General features: G+C 41.4%; 1 protein-coding gene across 1 annotated transcript in view; it reads right to left on the bottom strand.

Moving 5' to 3' along the window:
* Positions 1-10889: 10889 nt before the first annotated feature.
* The window catches only part of LOC148436385 (uncharacterized), a 155132-nt gene continuing 140518 nt past the window's right edge, over positions 10890-25503 (bottom strand). Inside the window, exon 14 of the mRNA XM_088464952.1 lies at positions 10890-11492. Coding sequence (XP_088321078.1) covers positions 11308-11492 — 185 coding nt within the window. The 3' untranslated portion in view covers positions 10890-11307. The remainder of the gene's footprint in view (positions 11493-25503) is intronic.

Below are 25503 nucleotides of genomic sequence, written 5' to 3'. Positions count from 1 at the left end.
ACTCCCCCTCCTGCATGGAGACATAGACAGTGACATCCTGACACCTTATAGGAACCTGACACACACAATGATACAGTCATCACCCAGACACATCCCCTGGTGTTACTGTATAATGTCCCATTCCCAGCAGTCACCTCTCCAGTCATCACCCAGACACATCCCCTGGTGTTACTGTATAATGTCCCATTCCCAGCAGTCACCTCTCCAGTCATCACTCAGACACATCCCCTGGTGTTACTGTACAATGTCCCATTCCCAGCAGTCACCTCTCCAGTCATCACCCAGACACATCACCTGGTGTTACTGTATAATGTCACATTCCCAGCAGTCACCTCTCCAGTCATCACCCAGACACATCCCCTGGTGTTACTGTACAATGTCCCATTCCCAGCAGTCACCTCTCCAGTCATCACCCAGACACATCCCCTGGTGTTACCGTATAATGTCCCATTCCCAGCAGTCACCTCTCCAGTCATCACCCAGACACATCCCCTGGTGTTACTGTATAATGTCCCATTCCCAGCAGTCACCTCTCCAGTCATCACCCAGACACATCCACTGGTGTTACTGTATAATGTCCCATTCCCAGCAGTCACCTCTCCAGTCATCACCCAGACACATCCCCTGGTGTTACTGTATAACGTCCCTTTCCCAGCAGTCACCTCTCCAGTCAGCAGCTGAATGATCTTGTTGGTGAGTTCCAGGATCTTCTGGTCATTGTCTCTCTCTAGTATCAGTGAGTGACGTTGAGGCACCATGATGGGGCTCTGGGTCCTGCTCAGTCCTCCTGACATACGGAGATGGCTGCTGGGTATCTCACACTCACCGGATGTCTTCTTCACTACTGTGTAATCCTGTGTATTGGGAAAATATCAATGAGAAGGTCAATTAAACTCCACCTAAATGAGACGGTTTATTCAGGTGATCAAATTGCATAGTATTCAAGTAGACTATTTTACAAAAAAAACATGTTATAACAATCTCCCATATAGTATATAGTATCTCTTGCAGCCCCAAAAACTTTTTTGTAAGTGACAGAGAAAGAACAACATACTGATAACAATGTAATACATACCAACTCCAGTGAGAACTGTGGGATTAATACTATATCCGAGAACGACTCCCTGCTGCTCGGATATTACTATAGATATAAGTGATGTCACAGTGACACTCCCAGAACCTTTCACCTCCCCTGTCATGTTCCTGTATAAGTGATGTCACTGTGACACTCCCAAATTCCCTCACCCCCCCAGTCATGTCCCTGTATTATTACTATAGATAGAAGTGATGTCACTGTGACACTCCCAGAACCTTTCACCTCCCCAGTCATGCCACTGTATTATTGCTATAGATATAAGTGATGTCACTGTGACACTCCCAGATCCCCTCACCTCCCCAGTCATTGTTCCTGTATTATTACTATAGATATAAGTGGTCACTGTGACATTTCCAGATTCCCATTCATGTCCCTGTATTATTACTATAGATATAAGTGATGTCACTGTGACACTCCCAGATCCCCTCACCTCCCCAGTCATGTCCCTGTATTATTACTATAGATATAAGTGATGTCACAGTAACACTCCCAGATCCCCTCACCTCCCCAGTCATTGTTCCTGTATTATTACTATAGATATGAGTGATATCACTGTGACACTACCAGATCCCCTCACCTCCCCAGTCATGTCCCTGTATTATTACTATAGATATAAGTGATGTTACTGTGACACTCCCAGATGCCCTCACCTCCCCAGTCATGTCATTGTATTATTACTATAGATATAAGTGATGTCACTGTGACACTCCCAGATCCCCTCTCCTCCCCAGTCATGTCCCTGTATTATTACTATAGATATAAGTGATCTCACTGTGACTCCCAGATCCCCTCACCTCCCCAGTCATGTCCCTGTATTATTACTATAGATATAAGTGATGTCACTGTGACACTCCCAGATCCCCTCACCTCCCCAGTCATGTCCCTGTATTATTACTATAGATATAAGTGATGTCACTGTGACACTCCCAGACCCTCTCACTTCCCCAGTTATGTCCCTGTATTATTACTATAGATAGAAGTGATGTCACTGTGACACTCCCAGATCCCCTCACCTCCCCAGTCATGTCCCTGTATTATTACTATAGATAGAAGTGATGTCACAGTGACACTCCCAGATCCCCTCACCTCCCCAGTCATGTCCCTGTATTATTACTATAGATATAAGTGAAGTCACTCTGACATGCTCAGATTCGCTCACCTCCCCAGTCAGCAGGTAGATGATCTCCAGGGTGAGATTTAGTATCCTCTCAGTCATGTGACTCATCACTGCACAGAAATATAGGAATAAATATAATTATTAGAAGCTATGTATGTTGTGTGCACATATTACACAGTGCTTTACAGGGAATATTTAATCACATCTGTCCCTGCCCCATGGGAGTTTACAATCTACATTTCCTACCACATGGACAGCCCATACACACACACACCAGGGGTATTTATGAAAGAAGCCAACTAACCTACCAGTGTGGCTTTGGAGAATGGGAAGAAACCAGAGCGCCTGGAAGAAATCAATGCAAACACGGAAACACTACAGAATCCACACATACAGGACCTTGGTTGGGAATTGAATTCACGACCACAGAGCAGAGTAGAAATGCTGTCCACTACGCTATCATGTTGCCTATATAAATGTAAGAGTACACTGAGTGACCACTAAGTCCCCTCATTCCCAGAGCCATAGAGTCTAGGTCAGTGTTTCTCAGAAGTTCCTCTGCTCCAGCTTCATAGGGCTGCTCACTGACCACCACACGGCATTGCTGGAGGTCACACCAATGGTCCTCTCGTGGCCAATAATCTTAATGCAGGGAAGCCACCTCGGTCCTGGAAGACCTACTATTTAATCTTTAATTTGTCCCTAATGTACCCTTCAAAGAGTTTCAATGGGACATAGAGAAAAATATCCTACAGAGAAAACTTAAACTCAAAGAATTTTTTAAAGATCGTGATGGAAAACAAGGATCAAATTCCTTCTAAATTGAAAGCTGTGGGCCCCCGCTGCTCTTTTGAACCCCAATCAAACTCCAGCATCAAAACATACGTCAGAATCTTGGACCATGAGTTAGCGAGCACTGAAATCAAAAAAGTTCCGATTCACCCTAACCGCTCTGTCTTGGAACGCCAAGCACTGTTTGCATTGTAAAACAAAAAAAATCTTATAATCCGCCCTGTGGACAAGGGCGGTGCTATAGTGCTGTAGGACCTTACTGATTATCGATTAGAAGCTGAACGCCAACTTTCTGATAGAGATGTGTATTCTAAGCTTCCTGGTGACCCTACAGCATCATGCAAGAAAAAAATAATGACTATTCTTCAACAGGCAATGGACTTGCAATTGATCACAGCAAAACTTATAGAGTAATTAATTCCAGCTTTTCCAATAGTAACCCCTGTTTTACTAGATCCCTAAGATCCACAAAGGCATTGATCCTCCGCCCGGATGCCCCATAGTCTCGGCTAGGGGCTCGCTATTACAGCCCTGTGCAATTATTTGGATCATTTATTGCAGCCCCTTATTCAGAATGAATTTTCGTTCTTACTTGATACCACCAGCTTGCTGGAGAGAATTAAATCTATTGCTTGTGTACCTAAAACTTGTTGGCTTAAAGGAATTGCTGTAGTCTCTTTATATAATTAGATTCCTCATGATTTCAGTTTGGTATTTGTAAACAAATTACTGGAATTGCTACTAACAACTTCTTTATCTATGATAAAAGCTTTTTCCTACAGACAAAGGGCTGCGCTATGGGTTCTAGCGCAGCCCCGGTCTATGTGAATATCGTAATGTTTGAAGTAGAAAGAGATACTTTCTATAGCGATAGACAGGTTGTTTCAAAGATACTTTCCTACTCTTGTTTCATTGATGATCTGCTCCTTTTTTGGAGTGGAGAAGGACATGAGTTCCAGCTATTCATGGAAAATCATAATAAAAGCAATTCACCTATTAAGTTTACCTTTAACATGAGTAGGCAAGAAATTCATTTGATGAGGTCTACCTTCTCTCTAAAGTAGGCAGGTGTGTGTCTGAAGCAACAGTTATTATTGTTTAATATTGTATAATCTAAAGGTATAAATGTTATTACAGAAATAGGTATAAATTAGAACTGATCAAAACCATTTCTTCTCTAGCAAGACAGAATAATGGGTTAGTTGAGTATGAACAGACTAGGAGACAGTAGGTCTCAGATCTGGCTAAACAAGGAGGGAGCTAATCAGGATAGCCTTGGCCTATATGCGGTCACCAGTATTTTGAGAACATAGAAAAGAGATTGTGGGTTTTGTTATGATTAAAATATATAATTAGTGAAATGTTTAGTGCGCATGAATATTGAATTAATTAATTAATATTCGTCATTTTAGAATATGTCAGTAGCAGAGAGGAAAAAGTATAAAAGATTTATCAAAAAGGGGAGGGGTGGGTCAGTCAGTCGGGTTGAGCAGAAGAGATCGTAGGTCGTGAGAGTCGCGGGGCGCTGGGCTGTAAGTATAAACAGGGCTGACTGTCACCTTGGGAGTCTATGCTAGGCATTGCACATAATCATTTTGTTACTGTTGCTGAACTAATGATTTTCATGTTGTAAGTCTGCTTTGACAATAATACCATAATACATGTATAATTAATTTGCTTTTTAAGTAAAACATTGTCATTTATTTTAAAGTTGGTATTGGTGTGAATTATTCCATTTCTTCTTATAATAAGTAAGGTTTAAAAATAATATCCAAAACACCTCGCGTTATCAATCATGGAGGCCCCAGCGAGATTACACAGGTTAACGCCCGCTGTATCGGTGATTGAGAGAGAGTGCACGGCAGTGAGTTATTTTGCTCATTAGATAATTTTTATTTTTAAAACGTGCAGTTTTCGTTTTTCCCTCTCCTTCAGACATTGATATGATGGTTAAGTTAATTGCGCTGTATTGATTGTTTTGCATTTGTTTTGTTTTGGTAGGATTTGTTTTCCAGAAATTTGAAATTGTATTTGAGTAATTTTTCCCAGAAATTAGGGGCAGTATTGTTGAGTTTTTTTGATGCTTGGTTTTGTGGCTATAAAAATTAAGTGTCAGCGGGGGGTTGGGACGAGAGGCATTTGGTGAGCTGGCTTTTCCCATTTTCCCCTGTAGTATGCCTTGCATAGAAGTGGAGTAGAGAGGCATAAATCTGGTTATGTGAATTGCGGGGTAATATTATAAACAAAGAAGAGAAGTCCACGTGGCTAGATAGTGTAAAATTGATCTGCAGATATTTAAGAACAAGATAATATTGATGTAAAAGTGCTAAATCTGATAACGAGGGCAGGTGCACAAGTATACGTATAGTCACATGTGTAACGGGCGCGGAACACTGATAACGAGGACAGGGGAGGCACCGGGTAACTGAGGTACAAATCTGTTAACGAGGTCAGATTGTACATGAGAGGTGTTGACCTGATAACGAAAGACAGGTAACACGAGGGTAGAGTTTTTTGGGTTTTCATTTTGACAGACGTGTCACAATTTTAAAGTGAAAGAAACAGTTAATCTCATTTGATTTTTAAAAGGCAACATTGTCTAGTACATGTATGGGACTGGAGTTGGTTCTTGTAAGTGTTAAGAGGGTAAGCGCAAGTGATTTGAGGGTGAAGAGGTGAATTGTAGCTTGATAAGCTACAGAGCATGGGGAGAATGGCGCGTGATGCACCTGGATGGTAATGGTTGTTTGAATGAAGGTGAGAAGGAATTGGTTTGGTGAAACGGAAATCTGAAACCAGGGTAGTTTACCATAAAATTGTAAAGGTATCCCACTAACAAAACTTGTACTTAAGAATTAAGTTTCTCATTGCAAGTGTAAAAGCTTATTTGAGGAGCTGGAAGAGTGTTCCCGTTTCAAGGTCATAGAGATTGGCTGTTTGAGAAAAAAAATGCAGTTTTATTTTTGCAGCAGAGCGAGAGAAAGACATTTTTTTTAATATGGCATCGAGTGAGTTGCCAACAGTTAAGAGGGTAGTTATTTAAAAAAAATATATATATATGTGATTAGGAATGACCAGTATGTGTGCAGTTATGAAAGACAAGTACGGAGATGAGAGTGTGAGGTTTGTTGCAGGGTGGAGTGGGATGACTGAATGGACCTCTGGTCATTTCCCCATGGCTGGCACATTTAACCAATATGTTCTGGAAGCTTTGAAGGCAGCAATTATTTTGACTAGGTTGGTGAAGAATAGGGTTAAGTATTTGCAATGTCTGGCAATATGGCAACGGGAGGTGGAACAAGGTGGCAGTCAGCCAACAGCGCCCCCGGCTCTCACAGCTGGCCCAGCTGACCCCCTTTTTTTGTTTTTTATTGTTTTTTTGTCCCAAGATTTGAACCCCAGAGACTCCTGTCTCTGGTGATGACAATGTTGATGTAACGCTTATGCTTATTGCTTTCTCTATGCTTGCTTATTTTAATTAATAATCATTCCAAGATTTGTACCTCACAGACTATTGTCTCTGAAGCTAACTAAAATGTCTAAGCTTACTGTTATAGTTATGCCTGTTTATTCTAATCAACAATTTGTTTATGACTATTCCCCAGAAGTGAACTGTTAGATCTGATTCAGCTGATACAATTGATGATTATTACTGATATTCATGTGCTTCCTGCAACTAATCTCACTATCATTAGCAGGTTCAGTGTGTCCTGGATACCTTGTGTTTATCTGACCATTTATTGTTTGTGAGGACGTCACAGTTTCTGGATGTTGTCACAGAAATCCTACATCATGTGCAGCATCATTCACAGCTAAGAAATTGTGCAGTTATTTATGTTTCCAGATATAGTATCATATCCCATGTGTTGTTGAAGGTGACAGAGGTACTTATTTTACAGGGAAGGTATTACAATCAATATGTCAATATATGGGTTTATAAAAAAGCAAAATTGAATGTGTAAACACTAACATTGAGTACAAGTTAGATAAGGTGGGTGTGGGGACTACCATGAGTTGACTGGGGGCTTTTACCTCTAGTTTTGTATAGCATCCACATCACTCCAAAGCGATCACTTAACCTGAGCCTTGTTAGCTATTTATTTATTTATTTTATTTTTTTTGGAAAACTGCCTATCCTTATTGTAAGTCCAGCAACAGACTTGTCACTGTTATATGATTTAACTACGGACTATGTTATACAATTCTCACAGCATCTGAAGGAAAGCTTATGAAGAGACTCCCAGAAGAACCTTGTCATGGAGTCCAGTCTGGAGACTATGCAATGGTGAGAAATTTCTTATGTTCTGGTTGTCTCATAGATCGATGGCAAGGCCCGTTCTAAGTTCTGCTAACAACCTCGATGTGGCTGAAAAGGACAATTGGATTCACAAAATCTCACTGCAAGAAGGTTGCCGACCCGGCGGTGAGGTCAGTTAAAGCCAAAGAAGATGCAGATAAAGACATTGACTGTGATTTAAATTTAACGAACTTATTTGATGATGGGCCTGATCAAAGTCACAGTTCAGGCCAAGATAAGGTTCACAGAATCGGGGACATTATTAGTAGTGTTCTGCGGGTTGTGAACAAAGAAAAGGAAAGATGGCTATTGGTGATCAAGTCTCTGTGTATCCATTGATTGGGAAAGTTATTTTTTCTTCCATTTTTAAATTTTTTATTTTTTTATAGTAAATAGGAGCTGAGAAGGACTGGTGACTGATGAGGACGGTGTGGAGTGTTATCCTAGGGGTACTGCCGGCGTCATATTGGTAGACTCCACTCCTATTTTAAAACTCATGATCATAAGGGATATGGTTTTAATCACATTAAGAGTCATAAAAGACGCACACACTCATTTTACTACTGATACTCCCAGGTATAGGTACGCATCAGAGGATGGTCAAAAGACCAAGGGAAAAAAAATCTTAAAATGTTTGAAAAAGAAATACATTATAGGTAAATAAGGTCTCATACTGGTACTAGGTGCAAGATACATCTGATGAAGTATCGGAAAAAAGAGCCATTACTGTAAGACAAAGGTGTGAAGGGTTGTCTCACAATTCCAAGGTATATATGTAAATACTGTGGTTTAAATTCAGAAAAGGGGTATACAATGGTGCAAAGAAAGCATCTCTATACAAACTGACACTTCTTCCCTGAACACTTATCATGAGCTTATAGAAAGAACAATAAAGTTGATTGTTGGGTATGTAGTCACGTCATTCAGGGAATGTTGTGCTAATGTCTATCTCATTGCACTCAAATCAAACAGCATTTCACTCACTATGTGGAACTCTCACACTTGAACCTTATAATGTCACAGGTTCCCTACGTTTAAAATTAACAAGGTATCCAAGGTATGATCAGGACAACATCATGTCTATTAACAAAATGGTACAGGAGCTGAATGTATTTATTTGGGAACCTGTGTTTGTAACACAATCTTACAAGGAGGATCTTACTGAATCAAACTTGTTTGGGGATCTTTTAGAAATTATTAAATACACAAAAACCTAATAAAAAAATTATATGTGAGTGCATTAATAAACTGTGTAATAACAGAAGGAATGTTGGGGTACAATAAAACACAGTCATCATATCACAGAATGGAACAAGCAAGAAGAAAGCGTGGATGAAAAGGTGCCCGTTGTAATGTTCCTTATAATGCTTTTCTAACACATTGTCTAATAAACCATGACACTACCACGGGGGTTATATTATATGTGTGGGCATAAGGCTTATTGATGGTTACCGGTGAATTCTTTTGAAAAGGGTCTTATAAGAACATTACTACCTGATGCAAAGGTAACACAACAGAAAATCTAAAAGAAACATATGAAATAATTACTGTGTAAGAACGGTAAATAGAAATACAAATGGTATATGGAAAAGTACAAGCACCTCTTTACCCCGTCCCAAAGTTATAAGGTTGGTTTAGGATTTGGTGACATAATAACGTTTGGTACATAGGGAATTAATAAACAATATCGCAGACATTGTGCTAAGAGAGTTTCAAGCAATAAAACACTGAATTAAAATGCAGCACACACTACCTTACAGCCGTAACTTTGGATATTGTGTCACATTACAAACAGTATATGAGTTAAAGTGTCATACATACATCACAAATTCTTTTGATGCAGAATAAATAAAATAAAATAATAATAATAAAATAAAAATGAAATTACTCAGGTTAAAAATGAATTTGCTGAATAAACATGATGGTACGATTCCTGACAGTTGGTTCACCTGGTTGAACCCCAGCACGTGGTTCGCATGGGTTGGAAATTGGTTCGGCGGCATTATACACGCAATGGGAAGATTAATATTTTTTGTCATGATAATGTTGTTAATTTTCTATATATTAGTGAAAGGCTTCAAGAAGATTTTCCAATGCATTAAGAAGAAATCAGACGATGCCACCTATGAGAGATATGAACTTTTTTCGGAGTTATGACCCCTCAAATTTCATGAGGATGGAACTGATAACGACGGAATATGTGACCGTACATATTCCTTCAGCAATTCACGAATATATGCATGCTTATGTCTTTCATTATTTTCATTGCAATTAAGAGTACATAGAAATGATTCAGAATATATATTAGTTGTAAGTTGCGGAGGACCGACATGTGTGGAATGGCCTCAGGCCTAGAGATGAGGTCTACCTTCTCTCTAAAGTAGGCAGGTGTGTGTCTGAAGCAACAGTTATTATTGTTTAATATTGTATAATCTAAAGGTATAAATGTTATTACAGAAATAGGTATAAATTAGAACTGATCAAAACCATTTCTTCTCTAGCAAGACAGAATAATGGGTTAGTTGAGTATGAACAGACTAGGAGACAGTAGGTCTCAGATCTGGCTAAACAAGGAGGGAGCTAATCAGGATAGCCTTGGCCTATATGCGGTCACCAGTATTTTGAGAACATAGAAAGGAGATTGTGGGTTTTGTTATGATTAAAATATATAATTAGTGAAATGTTTAGTGCGCATGAATATTGAATTAATTAATATTCGTCATTTTAGAATATGTCAGTAGCAGAGAGGAAAAAGTATAAAAGATTGATCAAAAAGGGGAGGGACGGTCAGTCGGGCTGAGCAGGAGAGATCGTAGGTCGTGAGAGTCGCGGGGCGCTGGGCTGTAAGTATAAACAGGGCTGACTGTCACCTTGGGAGTCTATGCTCGGCATTGCCAATAATCATTTTGTTACTGTTGCTGAACTAATGATTTTCATGTTGTAAGTCTGCTTTGACAATAATACCATAATACATGTAGAATTAATTTGCTTTTCAAGTAAAACATTGTCATTTATTTTAGAGTTGGTATTGGTGTGAATTATTCCATTTCTTCTTATAATAAGTAAGGTTTAAAAACAATATCCAAACCACCTCGCGTTATCAAACCGCACATGATCGGAATGGACCAATCATGTCAATCACTGCAGGGTGCCAGAATGAACTAGATAGGGAGTCTGGGTAATCACATCCACCTGGTCATGTAATATAAGCATGCACACATGACTGGAATGCACCAATCATGGAAATCTCTGTGGAAAAAAACAGTAAGATGCTTAGATGATTTGTTCCACCCAGTTGCATGGTAACCCACAATCACATGACTAGTTACATCAGTAACAAATGAGTAAGAGTTGACATGGTGAAGATATGCACGTCACTGGGATCTAGGTCACGTTATACATACGACATAATAATCCCATATTGTATAGTTCTAATGTTGATGATTGCAAAATCTTGCAATATTGTTCAATATATGATCACACCCACATGCCTAAATATACTAATAAGGATATATATATATATATATATATATATATATATATATATGTATATATAATATACACATATACATATACACTTACACACACATATAGTTAAATAAAAAGGTAGAAAATTACATATGTGAAGTCATACGGAGGAGCATAACAAATATCTAGGTGGTCGGTAGGACCAAGTGAAGGGACTCTTGTCTATCTAGTCTAAAAGACCACAGATGTATCAGGTGATAGTGAGGAGTTTGTTTTTTTTAGTTTAAACCATCTGGGTGGAGCAAATTCAGTTAGAACATCCAGATCACCTCCTGACGGCACAGATGGCAAAATCTGTCACTGCCCCTAGGAGTCTTCATATTAAGTACTATACATTTTTATTGCATCTATATCAAGCCCTATTTAAATTATGTATTGTTGTTTAGGTTTCCCTAGTAGTGTACATCCCTTCTCTTTTTATATTAATGATACATCCCAATTATCTGCAGTGTTGCTACAACCTTGTTTTGTATCAGCTCATAGAAAAGCTTTTCTCTTGTGTGACTGCTGATGTCTAACAAGAGCAGATTTATGTGAAAAACATTTCCCACACTCAGAGCATGGAAATGGCCTCTCACCTGTGTGTTGTCTCTGATGTATAACAAGACCTGTTTTCCGTGTAAAACATTTCCCACACTCAGAACATGGAAATGGTTTCTCACCTGTGTGACTTCTCTGATGTCTAACAAGGTCTGACTTATGTGTATAACATTTTCCACACTCAGAACATGGAAATGTTTTCTCACCTGTGTGACTTCTCTGATGTGTAACAAGATGTGATTTCTGTGTAAAACATTTCCCACACTCAGAGCATGGAAATGGATTCTCCCCTGTGTGACTTCTCTGATGTGTAACAAGATTTGATTTTCGTGTAAAAAAAATTCCACACTCAGAACATGGAAATGGTTTTTCACCTGTGTGACTTCTCTGATGTCTAACAAGGTCTGACCTATGTGTAAAACATTTCCAGCACTCTGGGCATGGAAATATTTTATCAAGTGTATTAGCTGCACTATATGTAACAAACACTGAGGTATCAGGATAACAGTCCTTGCAATTAGAGGGATCAGATGATATATCTGCACTGTGATGTACTGGATGTATATTTAGTGTAACAGGATTATCTCCTGGAGATTCCTGTGTGATGTTATATTCTGTTTTAATATCTGTAGACAAGACGAGATCTTCCTCCAAGTCATTCCTGCTTGTGTGTCCATCTGCTGGAAATACAATAACTGTATTATTATTACTCACACCTCTTTATACAGCGCAGAAATACTGAGAAGCACTTTACAGAGAATATTTAGTAATTCACATGGGGCCATGCCCTAGTGGAGCTTACAAACTATATTCCCTACCATATGTACACATATACACACACACTAGTGTTAATTTGTATCAGAAGCTAATCAACCTACCACTATAATTTTGGAGGGTTGGAGGAAACACATACAAACTCCAAACATTCCATATTGGTTTAAATTAATAGATCCAGCCCCAGGGACAGGCAGATGGCATATCACCAATGTATATCTCCCCCCAAATGCAGACTTTGCTGGGCAACATTCCCTAGCCATTATCACAGAGCAGGAAGCCTCATTAGCCAGTGACGTTGGTGAGCCACAAAATCCATCTAGACCGCCCTCACAGATGCACATGGTAATTAGCCCACAAGTTTCCCAACAAATGCGTCCACACTACACAAAGTTCTCCAGGTGGATATATATGTAGCAAAAGCAGTTTCTATATGGTCCTCTGGTCATTCTCAGGGAGAGTAGCCCCAACAGACTCATGCTACTAAATTAGGGTAATGAGTCACTGTATATAACCGCTGAGAGGGAAGGATAGCGATAGGACAGAGCTACATAGAATGATGGTAGCACAGAGCAGGGGAGGCAGCAGGATAGGGTAGGGGAATGTCGCAGGGCACAGATGGGCAACAGCAGGAGGAGGAAGTAGGCAGAAGGACAGAGCTGGATACAGAGACTGGTCAGCAGATAAAGCGCAAAAGTACAGATCATCCAAGCGCAGAGACTGGAGGAAGCCATTGTTGAATGACCGGAGTGTCGTTATAGCTCTGTGTGTGTGAGGTCAAGTTCGTGTGACGTTTGCGTTGTCTAATATAGAGCATATTTGGGCTGGTAACACACAGTAATATGATGTAAGGGGGAGAGCAGGAGTATAATAAGGGCTGATGGATCCTGATGTATAAGATAAACCACAGAGTGTGGGGAGGAGACTGGTCAGATCTCTATGCCGGTAACACACAGTGACATGATGTGAGGGGGAGAGCAGGAGTATAATAGGGGCTGATGGCTCCTGATGTATGAGATACACCAGAGAGTGTGGGGAGGAGACTGGTCAGATTTCTGGGGGGAGTCAGTATGATTTACCGCTGACTCCTGGCTGGCGGTTCAAATTGCGACAGCGGCTGCCCGAACAGGATGAAAATCCCGATCGTCCCCAGGTAAGTACTAACATATTCTACCCCCTAACCCTCCTTTAGGGTGCCTAACCCTAACCCCCCCCAAATGCCTAACCCTTATCCCCCCTCTAAGTGCCTAAACCTAACCCCACCTACCCTGTTGCCTAAAATTAAGTCCCCCGGGGGTTCGCCTAACTCTAACCTCCCCTGGGGGTGCCTAACCCTCCCTCCCCCTAGCTTAACCCTAACCTCCTGGGGGGGTGCCTAACCCTAAGTCACCCCCGGGAGCCCTAAACCTAACCCTCCCCCCAGCGGCTATCCGCAGTGGTGCCCGGCATCCCTTCGTTCGGGAAGGCCGGGCGCCGGTCATCTGGCGTCGGTAAAATGACAGGCGTCTAGATTTAGACTCCTGTCATTTAACCCTCGATGGGATTAAGCAGTCGGGAACCCGGCTGTCGGGACTAGGTCTGCCGGCTTCCCGACTGCATACCCTTTGGGCTGGTAACACACAGTGACATGATGGAAGGGGAGAGCAGGAGTATAATTTGGGCTGATGGCTCCTGATGTATGAGATACACCAGAGAGTGTGGAGAGGAGACTGGTCAGATCTCTGGGCTGGTAACACACAGTGACATGATGTGAGGGGGAGAGCAGGAGTATAATAGGGGCTGATGGCTCCTGATGTATGATATACACCAGAGAGTGTGGGGAGGAGACTGGTCAGCTCTCTGAGATGGTAACACACAGTGACATGATGTGAGGGGGAGAGCAGGAGTATAATAGGGGCTGATGGCTCCTGATGTATGAGATACACTAGAGAGTGTGGGAAGGAGACTGGTCAGATCTCTGGGCTGGTAACACACAGTGACATGATGTGAGGGGGAGAGCAGGAGCATAATAGGGGCTAATGGCTCATGATGTATGAGATACACCAGACAGTGTGTGGAGGAGACTGGTCAGCTCTCTGGGATGGTAACACACAGTGACATGATGTGAGCGAGAGATCATGAGTATAATAGGGGCTGATGGCTCCTGATGTATGACATACACCAGAGAGTATGGGGATGAGACTGGTCAGATATCTGGGCTGGTAACACACAATGACATGATGTGAGGGGGAAAGCAGGAGTATAATAGGGGCTGATGTCTCCTGATGTATGAGATACACCAGAGAGTGTGGAGAGTAGACTGGTCAGATCTCTGGGCTAGTAACACACAGTGACATGATGTGAGGGGGAGAGCAGTATAATAGGGACTGACGGCTCCTGACTTCACACTGGGAAGATACATTCCTCTCATTAGTTTGTACTGACAGAGGAGAATGTAGCAGTGACTGAGAAAGTAGAATACAGTATGTGACTATTTTCTGTAATGTGTTTATTACTCACGTGTGCTGATATCTGTAGGTATTTCCTCCTCTGTAAACTGCTGATCACCCATAATATACTTTTCTTCTTCCACCTCTATATCCTCTGCCTTAATATCAGTCACATACGTCTCTTCTTCTCCCTCTATATCTTCTGCCTTCATATCAGTCACATACGTCTCTTCTTCTCCCTCTATATCTTCCGCCTTCATATCAGTCACATACGTCTCTTCTTCTCCCTCTGTATCTTCTGCCATAATATCAGTCACATACGTCTCTGATTCTCCCTCTCTATCTTCTGCCTTATTATCAGTCACATACGTCTCTTCTTCTCCCTCTATATCTTCCGCCTTCATATCAGTCACATACGTCTCTTCTTCTCCCTCTGTATCTTCTGCCATAATATCAGTCACATACGTCTCCGATTCTCCCTCTATATCTTCTGCCTTATTATCAGTCACATATGTCTTTTCTTCTCCATCTATATAATTTATCATAATATTAATCAGATCTTCACCCTAAATCAGATAATAAAAAATTGCATAAAGTCTGATGTCATTATTTGAGAGTATACAGTATAATATCGGTGAATAAAACACACACAGCTGCTCTACAGATCATATAGTGACAGTCTCTATAGTATATTGGTGAGACCAAAAATCTCAGCTACCTGATGCTCAGGTGGAATCTTGTGATTCTTCTCTGTACAATCCTGAAAATAAAGAGGATGGGGACATCTCTCTGGGGTATTTCTGTTACTGGGTCCATCTGTAGGGGACAAACAGTGACTGAGTACATTGTATATATGTGATTATCAGATGATGTATATATATATATAAGAGGCCCCCATACCTGCTCTCCCCTGTACAATAAATGACAGTCTCCTCTTACCCAGTAATGTGAGGGGCTGGTGCTTCTCCATCATCACGTCCTTGTATAGATCATTGTGTTCCTCTATATACTCCTCCTGCATGGAAACATAGACGGTGAAATCCTGACACCTTATAGGAACCTGACACACACAATGTTACATTCATCACCCAGACACATCCCCTGGTGTTACTGTATAGTGTCCCATTCCCAGCAGTCACCTCTCCCAGTCATCACCCAAACACATCCCCCGGTGTTACTGTATAATGTCCCATTCCAGCAGTCACCTCTCCAGTTAGCAGCTGCATGTTCTTGTTGGTGAGTTCCAGGATCTTCTGGTCATTGTGTCTCTCATGTGTCAGTGAGTGAGGTGGAGGCACCATGATGGGGGTCTGGGTCTTGCTGAGTCCTCCTGACACAGGGGGATGGCTGCTGGGTATCTCACACTCACCAGATGTCTTCTTCACTACTGTGTAATCCTGTTTATTGGGGGAGACAACAATGAGATGGTCAATTAAGCTCCACTTAAATGGGGGTGTTTATTCAGGTGATAACTTTGCATAATATACAAGAAGACTATTTCACAATAAAAAGTCTTGTAACAGTCTCCTATATATAGGAAAATGTAGAATATATAGTATCTCCTGTAGCTTTGACATCTGTGTGTCAGTGAAAAAAATTAAATAACATACTGCGAGCAATGTGCTAAATCCCAACTCCAGGGAGGATTGTGGGACTGATACTAATATCTGAGAGTGGCTAACTGCTGCTAGGGTATTACTATAGATATATGTGATGTTACTGTGACACTCCCAGATCCCTGTTACCTCCAGAGTAATGTCCCTGTATTATTACTATAGGTATAAGTGATGTCACGGTGACACTCCCAAAACCCCTCACCTTCCCAGTTATGTCCCTGTATTATTACTATAGATATAAGTGATGTGACTGTGACACTCCCAGATCCCCTCACCTCCACAGTCAAGTCCCTGTATTATTACTATAGATATAAGTGATGTCACTGTGACACTCCCAGATCCCCTCACCTCCCCAGTCATGTCCCTATATTATTACTATAGATATAAGTGATGTCACTGTGACACTCCCAAATCCCCTTACCTCCCCAGTCATGTCCCTGTATTATTACTATAGATATAAATGATGTCACTGTGACACTCCCAGATCCCCTCACCTCCCCAGTCATGTCCCTGTAATATTACTGTAGATATGTCATGTCACTGTGACACTCAAAGATCCTTTCACCTCCCCAGTCATGTCACTGCAATATTACTGTAGATATGTCATGTCACTGTGACACTCCCAGATCCCCTCACCTCCCCAGTCATGTCCCTGTATTATTACTACAGATATAAGTGATGTCACTGTGACACTCCCAGATCCCCTCACCTCCCCAGTCATGTCCCTGTAATATTACTATAGATATAAATGACGTCACTGTGACTCTCCCAGATCCTCTCACCTCCCCAGTCATGTCCCTGTAATATTACTGTAGATATGTCATGTCACTGTGACACTCCCAGATCCCCTCACCTCCCCAGTCATGTTCCAGTATTATTACTATAGATAGAAGTGATGTCACTGTGACACCCCCAGATCCTCTCACCTCCCCAGTCATGTCCCTGTATTATTACTATAGATATAAGTGATGTCACTGTGACACTCCCAGATCCCCTCACCTCCCCAGTCATGTCCCTGTAATATTACTGTAGATATGTCATGTCACTGTGACACTCCCAGATCCTTTCACCTCCCCAGTCATGTCCCTGTAATATTACTGTAGATATGTCATGTCACTGTGACACTCCCAGATCCCCTCACCTCCCCAGTCATGTTCCTGTATTATTACTATAGATAGAAGTGACGTCTGTGTGATAGCCCCAGGCCCTCTCACCTCCCCAGTTAGCACGTAGATGATCTCCAGGGTGAGCTGTAAGAGCCTTTCAGTACGGTGACTGCCGTTCTTGTCCATCCTCAGTGAATCAGTGAGAATACAGAACGTGTGATGTGTAATAAAACTCTGGTTCCTCAGAGAAGGACTTTCTAGAAAGAAATAGAATAAATATAACAGACATCACAGAGAACACATGTAACACAGTCAGACATGTAACATTGAGTGATCAGTAAGTCTCCCCTTCCCCCCCAGTCATAGAGCCCTGGTCAGTGTCTGTCAGAGGTTCCTGTGTACCAGCTCCATAAGACTCCTCAGGGGCTGTCATACAATGCTGTACTGCATAAGGTTACACCAATGCTCCTCTCCTGGCCGGGGGCCTTATTCCTCCAAGAGACATATATCAAAATCTCTTTGCGCCACTAGAAATAAGTTACATCGGTGTTAGGACACTGGCCCTTATTTTGTATCTGACATTGTCTCCTCACATACAGGAGTTAATATTACTCCACTTTTTATCACCTGCCTCACAGACTATTTATTCCTGCCCCTGACCATGCCCCCTGCTGGTCATTGATTGTTTTCCCTGGATTGTATTCCACGGCCTGAACTTGATATCCAGTCTATTGGACTTCAGCAAACTGCAGCTCCACTGCTGTCCATGAGTCTGTCTCATCTACTCTGCAGCTTTATACCTTTGCTTGTATCCATTCTGTATACCTCCAGCCCATAATCTGTGCAGCTAAAGCCAGCTGGGCCTCTGCAAGCTGTCCCTCCTATTGCTGCATGTTAATCTGCCTCATCGATTACAGAGTGCACCATTGTTTTTGTAATTTGCCTGGATTATGTTTTTGTTTCAATAACATTTTATATTTCACTATGCTCCTGACTACACACCTGTCATTATAAGTATCCAGTTACATAACATTTGTCACACCGGAGGGTTGGTTTGGGTTGGAACAGGTGTGGGAGGTTAAAGAAGAGATTTAAGAGATGTGGATGAACTTATGTGGCTTGAGCCACAACTTCCTCAAGTATAGATGTGAGGAGGTAGAGATACGGCAGTGGATGATGGGCCCGAAGGTGAGAACAGGAATAGAAAGTCTTTATTGAACACGAGGTTGCAATGGAACTGGACATAAAATACTGAAGGAATGGGCAGACTCGGATTGGGACCGATGATGCTGATTGAGAGCTGGATTGTTTTGAGACTGATGTTGATGAATTGAAGAACTTGATAGATTTGAATCCGATGTTGATGAACTTGATCGATTTTGGACCGATGTCGAAGAATTCGAAGAACTTAATTGATATGAGTCCGATATTAATGATTTGAAGAAACGTCATTCCACACCAGTTTAACCTGGTGTGTCCACCACCCAACTCAGAATTTCCATAAAAATTTTTAGTTGACAGATAATGTAAAAAAAAAAACTATTTCTGCCAAATATCTCAACTGTCTGACTTTTCCAAAATATAGATTTTTCAATTTATTAAACTATTTACTAATGTCTATTTATTTATTCACTTTATTTGAAGTATCACAGGTGTTTATTAAGGAATCACCATGAAATTTGGACCTCTAAGGTAACTTTTTCTCAGAATCTAAAAATCCAAACTAAATTACTTTATCTGTCTTACGTTTCGAGTTACAGGACAGATTAAAGATTTTGGAACAGAATTAAAAACACAAGGTTAAAGCAACATTAGATATCTCAATTTTATTTAGGTGCTTAAGAAAGGTTAACATTACTACCACAAAAAAAAAATCAGCATGGTACTCTGTTTTATAGTGGAGAGAAAAAAAGTATGAAATTGACATTTGATTACTGTTGTACAGCATCCATAATTAACATAAGAAACCTAGAAGTGTAAAAACGTAAACATAACTGAAGCTGAGTCAACAATAACATTATTTTCCCCTTGTTTGGAACCTGTTGTAATGGTCACGTGTCAGCAGACAGTGTATATTGTCTTCCAGTAATTCCCAAAAAATGGGTATATCTAATGTTGATTTAACCTTGCATTTTTAATTCTGTTCCAAAATCTTGAAATTTTGTTGCAATTCGAAAAGTAAGGCAGATAAAGTAATTTGGTTACCTTAAGCCTCCAAATTTCATGGAGATTCCTTAATAAACAGCCATGATACTTGAAATAAACTGAATAAATAAGTCGCGATTAGTAATAGTTTAATAAATTGAAAAATCAATGTTTTGGAAATTAACGATTACATCCGCTCTGATGACATTTTTTTTTTTTTTAAATCTGAGAAGAGTGGCGGACAATTAATTTGTTTTGGGGGAACTGATATGGAATGACCCTTTATGAACCCCTCTCCCCTAAATAATAAAAATACAGCATATCAGTGAGTGCCAGCAGCTGTTTAATTCCCCCTCATACAACACTGTAGTCCTCTACCCCCTATATAATAATACCACATATATAACTGTGTGCTGTTTTATTCCCCCTCATTTATCACCGAACAGTCCCCTCTCCCTTACATAATAATACCACATATCAGTGTGTGCTGGGAGCTGTGTTATTCTCCCTCATATATCACTGTACGGTTCCCTCTCTCCCCTATATAATAATAATACCACATATCAGTGTGTGCTGGGAGCTGTGTTATTCCCCCTCATATATCACTGTACAGTCCCCTCCCCCTATATAATAATAATATCACATATCAGTGTGTGCTGGGATCTGTGTTATTCCCCCTCATATACCACTGTACGGTCCCCTCCCCCTATATAATAATAATATCACAAATCAGTGTGTGCTGGGAGCTGTGTTATTCCCCCTCATATATCACTGTACGGTCCCCTCTCCCCTATATAATAATACCACATATCAGTGTGTGCTGGGAGCTGTGTTATTCCCCCTCATATATCACTGTACATTCCCCTATCTCCTATATAATAATAATACCACATATCAGTGTGTGCTGGGAGCTGTGTTATCCCCCCTCATATATCACTGTACAGTCCCCTCTCCCCCTATATAATAATAATACCACATATCACTGTGTGCTCGGAGCTGTGTTATTCCCCATCATATATCACTGTACAGTCCCCTCCCCCTATATAATAATACCACATATCAGTGTGTGCTGGGAGCTGTGTTATTCCCCCTAATATATCACTCTACGGATCCCTCTCTCCCCTATATAATAATAATACCACATATCAGTGTGTGCTGGGAGCTGTGTTATTCCCCCTCATATATCACTGTACGGTCCCCTACCCCCTATATAATAATACCACATAGTGTGTGCTGGGAGCTGTGTTATTCCCCCTCATATATCACTGTACGGTCCCCTACCCCCTATATAATAATACCACATAGTGTGTGCTGGGAGCTGTGTTATTCCCCCTCATATATCACTGTACAGTCCCCTCTCCCCTATATAATAATAATAATACCACATATCAGTGTGTGCTGGGAGCTGTGTTATTCCCCCTCATATATCACTGTACAGTCCCCTCTCCCCAATATAATAATAATACCAAATATCAGTGTGTGCTGGAAGCTGTTATTCCCCCTCATATATCACTGTACAGTCCCCTCTCCCCAATATAATAATAATACCAAATATCAGTGTGTGCTTGGAGCTGTGTTATTCCCCGTCATATATCACTGTAAAGTCATCTATCCCCTATATAATAATACTACATATCAGTGTGTGCTGGGAGCTGTGTTATCCCCCCTCATATATCACTGTACAGTCCCCTCCCCCCTATATAATAATACCACATATCAGTGTGTGCTGGGAGCTGTTATCCCCCCTCATATATCACTGTAGTCCCCTCTCCCCCTATATAATAATAATAATACCACATATCACTGTGTGCTGGAAGCTGTTATTCCCCCTCATATATCACTGTACAGTCCCCTCTCCCCTATATAATAATAATATAATTAATATATACAGGAGACGTTACCTGGCTCTGGCTGTCAGGAATGTCTATAACAAAATGGCAGCTAAAGCCCCTGTGGCCCCGCCCCCTCTGCTCTGTGACTGGGGACTATAACAATATGGCCGCCGGTCACCGTACATGAGGACACCATTAGACTATACTGATGTTACTCTAGTGATGAAGCTGTGAGCGGCAGTTGCCGGTGGCTTCTAGTTACAGGACGTCCTTCCTACTTTGTGCCGTCTGATTGGCTACTCGCTGCTGCCAATCACCGCACTGAGGGGAATGAGAGGAGGGCGGTCACTATGATACGGGGCGGGGTAGACAGTAGCCATAACTACATGGAGATGAGGGGGCGGGGCTATGTAGAGGGGGCGTTTCTTTTATTTACTTCAACTTCCGGGTGACGCTTCCAGCAGGAGGAATAAGCAGCAGGTGATGGTATTTATTATTATCATAGTACAGGTGGAGCATACCCCAATGTTTGTATACTGCAGGTGGAGCAGAACTTTTTGTTACTAATAAATAGCTGGAGCAGACTTTAGTGCTGCATTATCATTATAAAGGTGGAACATTCCCCAGTGTTGGTATTATACAGGTGGAGCAGATGCTTTTGTTACTAATATACAGCTGGAGCAGACCCTGGTGCTGCATCACCATTATACAGGTGGAGCAGACCCCAGAGTTGGTCTAATACAGGTGGAGTAGGCCTCAGTATTGGCATAATACGGGTGGAGCAGATCCTTTTGTTACTATAATACAGCTGGAGCAGACTCTGGTGCTGCATTATCATTACACATGTAGCAACTATAGAAGCAGGAAGTTCTCTCTATATTTTGGGGCACTCTCCCTACTAATAATATAATGTAACCTGTAATAGTGTCAGTAAGAAATGACCGAGGTGTTATACGTATAGCGCAATAAGTCAGGAAATACACAGAACGTAACAGAAAGACGATACAAAGCCTGGTCTAACCAGGGCCAATAACCCCTCAGCATTGACCAGCTGTGTGATGGGAGACGTATATAGTGATTATCTGTATCACTTATGGTCTAATAAATCTGTATAATAAAGCGTCAGTAACCACTTAAAGCGTCTGCGCATTTGATTTTAGGTGCCATATAGAACCTTTGGCCTTTTTTATATTTTGTGCATTATAGTGTAACCTATTTGTGTCTGGGAGTTTTTAATCACAGTAATAAACAGCTATAAGCAGCAGTGCTCCCACCCTTGGGAGGGGGGGGGGGGAGAAGAGAGAGAGAGAAAACGAACTCACTGGACTACTTAAAGATTTTTATGGAAAAGGTAAAAAGTTTTTAATCCATATAGAGTCAGTCGTCGGCGTTTCGGCTCACAACAAGCCTTTGTCAAGACATCAATAAGAAATCCACCAACACTAACGAATAGTTGCTGTTCGTTAGTGTTGGTGGATTTATGTCTTGACAAAGGCTTGTTGTGAGCCGAAACGTCGACGACTGACTTTATATGGATTAAAAACTTTTTACCTTTTGCATAAAAATCTTTTAGTCTGGTGAGTGCTCTCCAAATATACTCTCAATATATCTGGGTGTCTCTGTGAGATGGACTTCCCTGAGATGTGGCACCCCAGCAGCTGAGGAAATTGGAGGCTTGTGAGTGCGGTTTCCTTGTTGAACTATATACAGTCAGGTGCATAAATATTGGGACATTGACAGAATTTTCAGATTTTGGCCTCTATTCACCACCACAATGGCTTTGAAATGAAACAAACAAGATGTGCTTTAACTGCAGACTTTCAGATTTCATTTGAGGGTAAGTACATCAAAATCAGGTGAACGGTGTAGGAATTACAACGGTTTCTATATGTGCCTCACACTTTTTAAGGGGCCAAAAGTAATGGGACTATCAACTCAAAAGCTATTTCATGGACAGTTGTGGGCTATTCCCTCATTATTTCATTATCAATTAAGCAGGTAAAAGGTCTGGAGTTGATTCTATGTGTGACATTTGCATTTGGAATCAGTTGCTGTCAACTCTCAATATGAGATCCAAAGAGCTGTCACTATCAGTGAAGCAAGCCATCATTAGGCTGAAAACTCAAAGCAAACCCATCAGAGAGATAGCAAAAACATTAGGTGTGGCCAAATCAACTGTTTGGAACATTCTTAAAAAGAAAGAACGCACCGGAGAGCTCAGCAACACCAAAAGACCCGGAAGACAACGGAAAACAACTGTGGTGGATGACAAAAGAATTATTTCCCTGGTGAAGAAAACCCCTTCACAACAGTTGGCCAAATCAAGAACACTCTCTAGGAGGTAGGTGTATATGTGTCAAAGTCAACAATCAAGAGAAGACTTCACAAGAGTGAATATAGAGGGTTCACCACAAGATGTAAACCATTGGTGAGCCTCAAAAACAGGAAGACCAGATTAGAGTTTGCCATACAACATTTAAAAAAGCCATTACAGTTCTGGAATAACATCCTATGGACAGATGAGACAAAGATCAACTTGTACCAGAGTGATGGGAAGAGAAGAGTATGGAGAAGGAAAGGAACTGCTCATGATCCAAAACATACCACCTCATCAGTGAAGCATGGTGATGGTAGTGTCATGGTGTGGGCATGTATGGCTGCCAATGGAACTGGTTCCCTTGTATTTATTGATGATGTGTCTGCTGACAAAAGCAGGAGAATGAATTCTGAAGTGTTTCGGGCAATATTATATGCTCATATTCAGTCAAATGCTTCAGAACTCAGATGGACAATGACCCGAAGCATACTGCAAAAGCAACCAAAGAGTTTTTTTAAGACTAAAAAGTGGAATGTTATGCAATGGCCAAGTCAATCCCCTGACCTGAATCCGATTGAGCATGCATTTCACTTGATGAAGACAAAACTGAAGGGAAAATGCCCCAAGAACAAGCAGGAACTGAAAACATATGCAGTAGAGGCCTGGCAGAGCATCACCAGGGATGAAACCCAGCGTCTGGTGATGTCTATGCGTTCCAGACTTCAGGCTGTAATTGCCTGCAAAGGATTTGCAACAAAGTATTAAAAAGTGAAAGTTAGATTTAGGATTGTTTTAGTTTGTCCCATTACTTTTGGCCCCTTAAAAAGTGGGAGGCACATATAGAAACCGTTGTAATTCCTACACCGTTCACCTGATTTGGATGTAATTACCCTCAAATTAAATCTGAAAGTCTGCAGTTAAAGCAAAATCTTGTTTGTTTAATTTCAAAGCCATTGTGGTGAATAGAGGCCAAAATATGAAAATTCTGTCAATGTCCCAATATTTATGCACCTGACTGTGTGTGTGTGTGTGTGTGTGTGTGTGTGTGTATATATATATATATATATATATATATATTCTGTATGTATGTATATCTACATAGTGGTAGAAAAATAAAAATCCAGCACAAGTTGCATTGTACTTCAGATCATGTGATTTATCTGATTATTTCCACTTGTGGCCAACACTATGTGGGGATGACCACACGTAATTTTAGAGAACATATGGCCAACCATCGCTCCTCTATTCGGACTGCACTGTTGAATAATGATTCAGATAAACCGGTAGCCCGACATTTTGCCAAAGAGAGACTCTGTATCAAGTCTTAAGTGCATGCTAATAGATTATGTTCCTATTCTTCCTCGTGGTTATGACCGTGCCAAGACATTACGCCAACGTGAGGTTAGATAGATTTTTTTTTTAACTGGACACAGTGTCCCCACGGGGTTTAAATAGCGTTCCCGTTAGGCTATGTTTCAGCAGGGTGCCGCGCCCTGCCCTATTTCTCAAGGGCAGAAAGCACCCTGCCCTCCAGCGCGGCGCCCCGCTGATACAGCCAGCGGGTTCTGTCTCCACCCGTGGGTCACAGTGTCCCACGGGTGGTGAATCCGGCGGCGCAGTGGTCATCGCCGGTGAACGGACGTCGGGTGCATGCGCCCAGCATCCATTCACTGTGACTGTAGCGCTTGGGGGCTGCCCGCCATGTCCGTAAGTGCCGGGCACGCCCCAGGAGTGACGAAAAGGGGATGCGTCATAAAAACACATCCCGTTTACTTTGGCCACACCTTCGGCGCGCATAGAAGTGCCCTAACTGTTGGTCCGGTGCCCTGCCTGCTGCCAGACCTAGAGTGAGCACTATTAAACAAATCCAACCCATACAATATCTTCTTGCGCTAAATGGTTTCAGTATCATAA

The sequence above is a fragment of the Taudactylus pleione genome, unplaced genomic scaffold (genome assembly GCF_031769625.1).
Source record: "Taudactylus pleione unplaced genomic scaffold, aTauple2 ptg001781l, whole genome shotgun sequence".
NCBI classification, from domain to species: Eukaryota; Metazoa; Chordata; class Amphibia; order Anura; family Myobatrachidae; genus Taudactylus; species Taudactylus pleione.
Note: the sequence above shows the minus strand (reverse complement) of the source record. Positions and strands in the feature narration are given on the sequence as shown.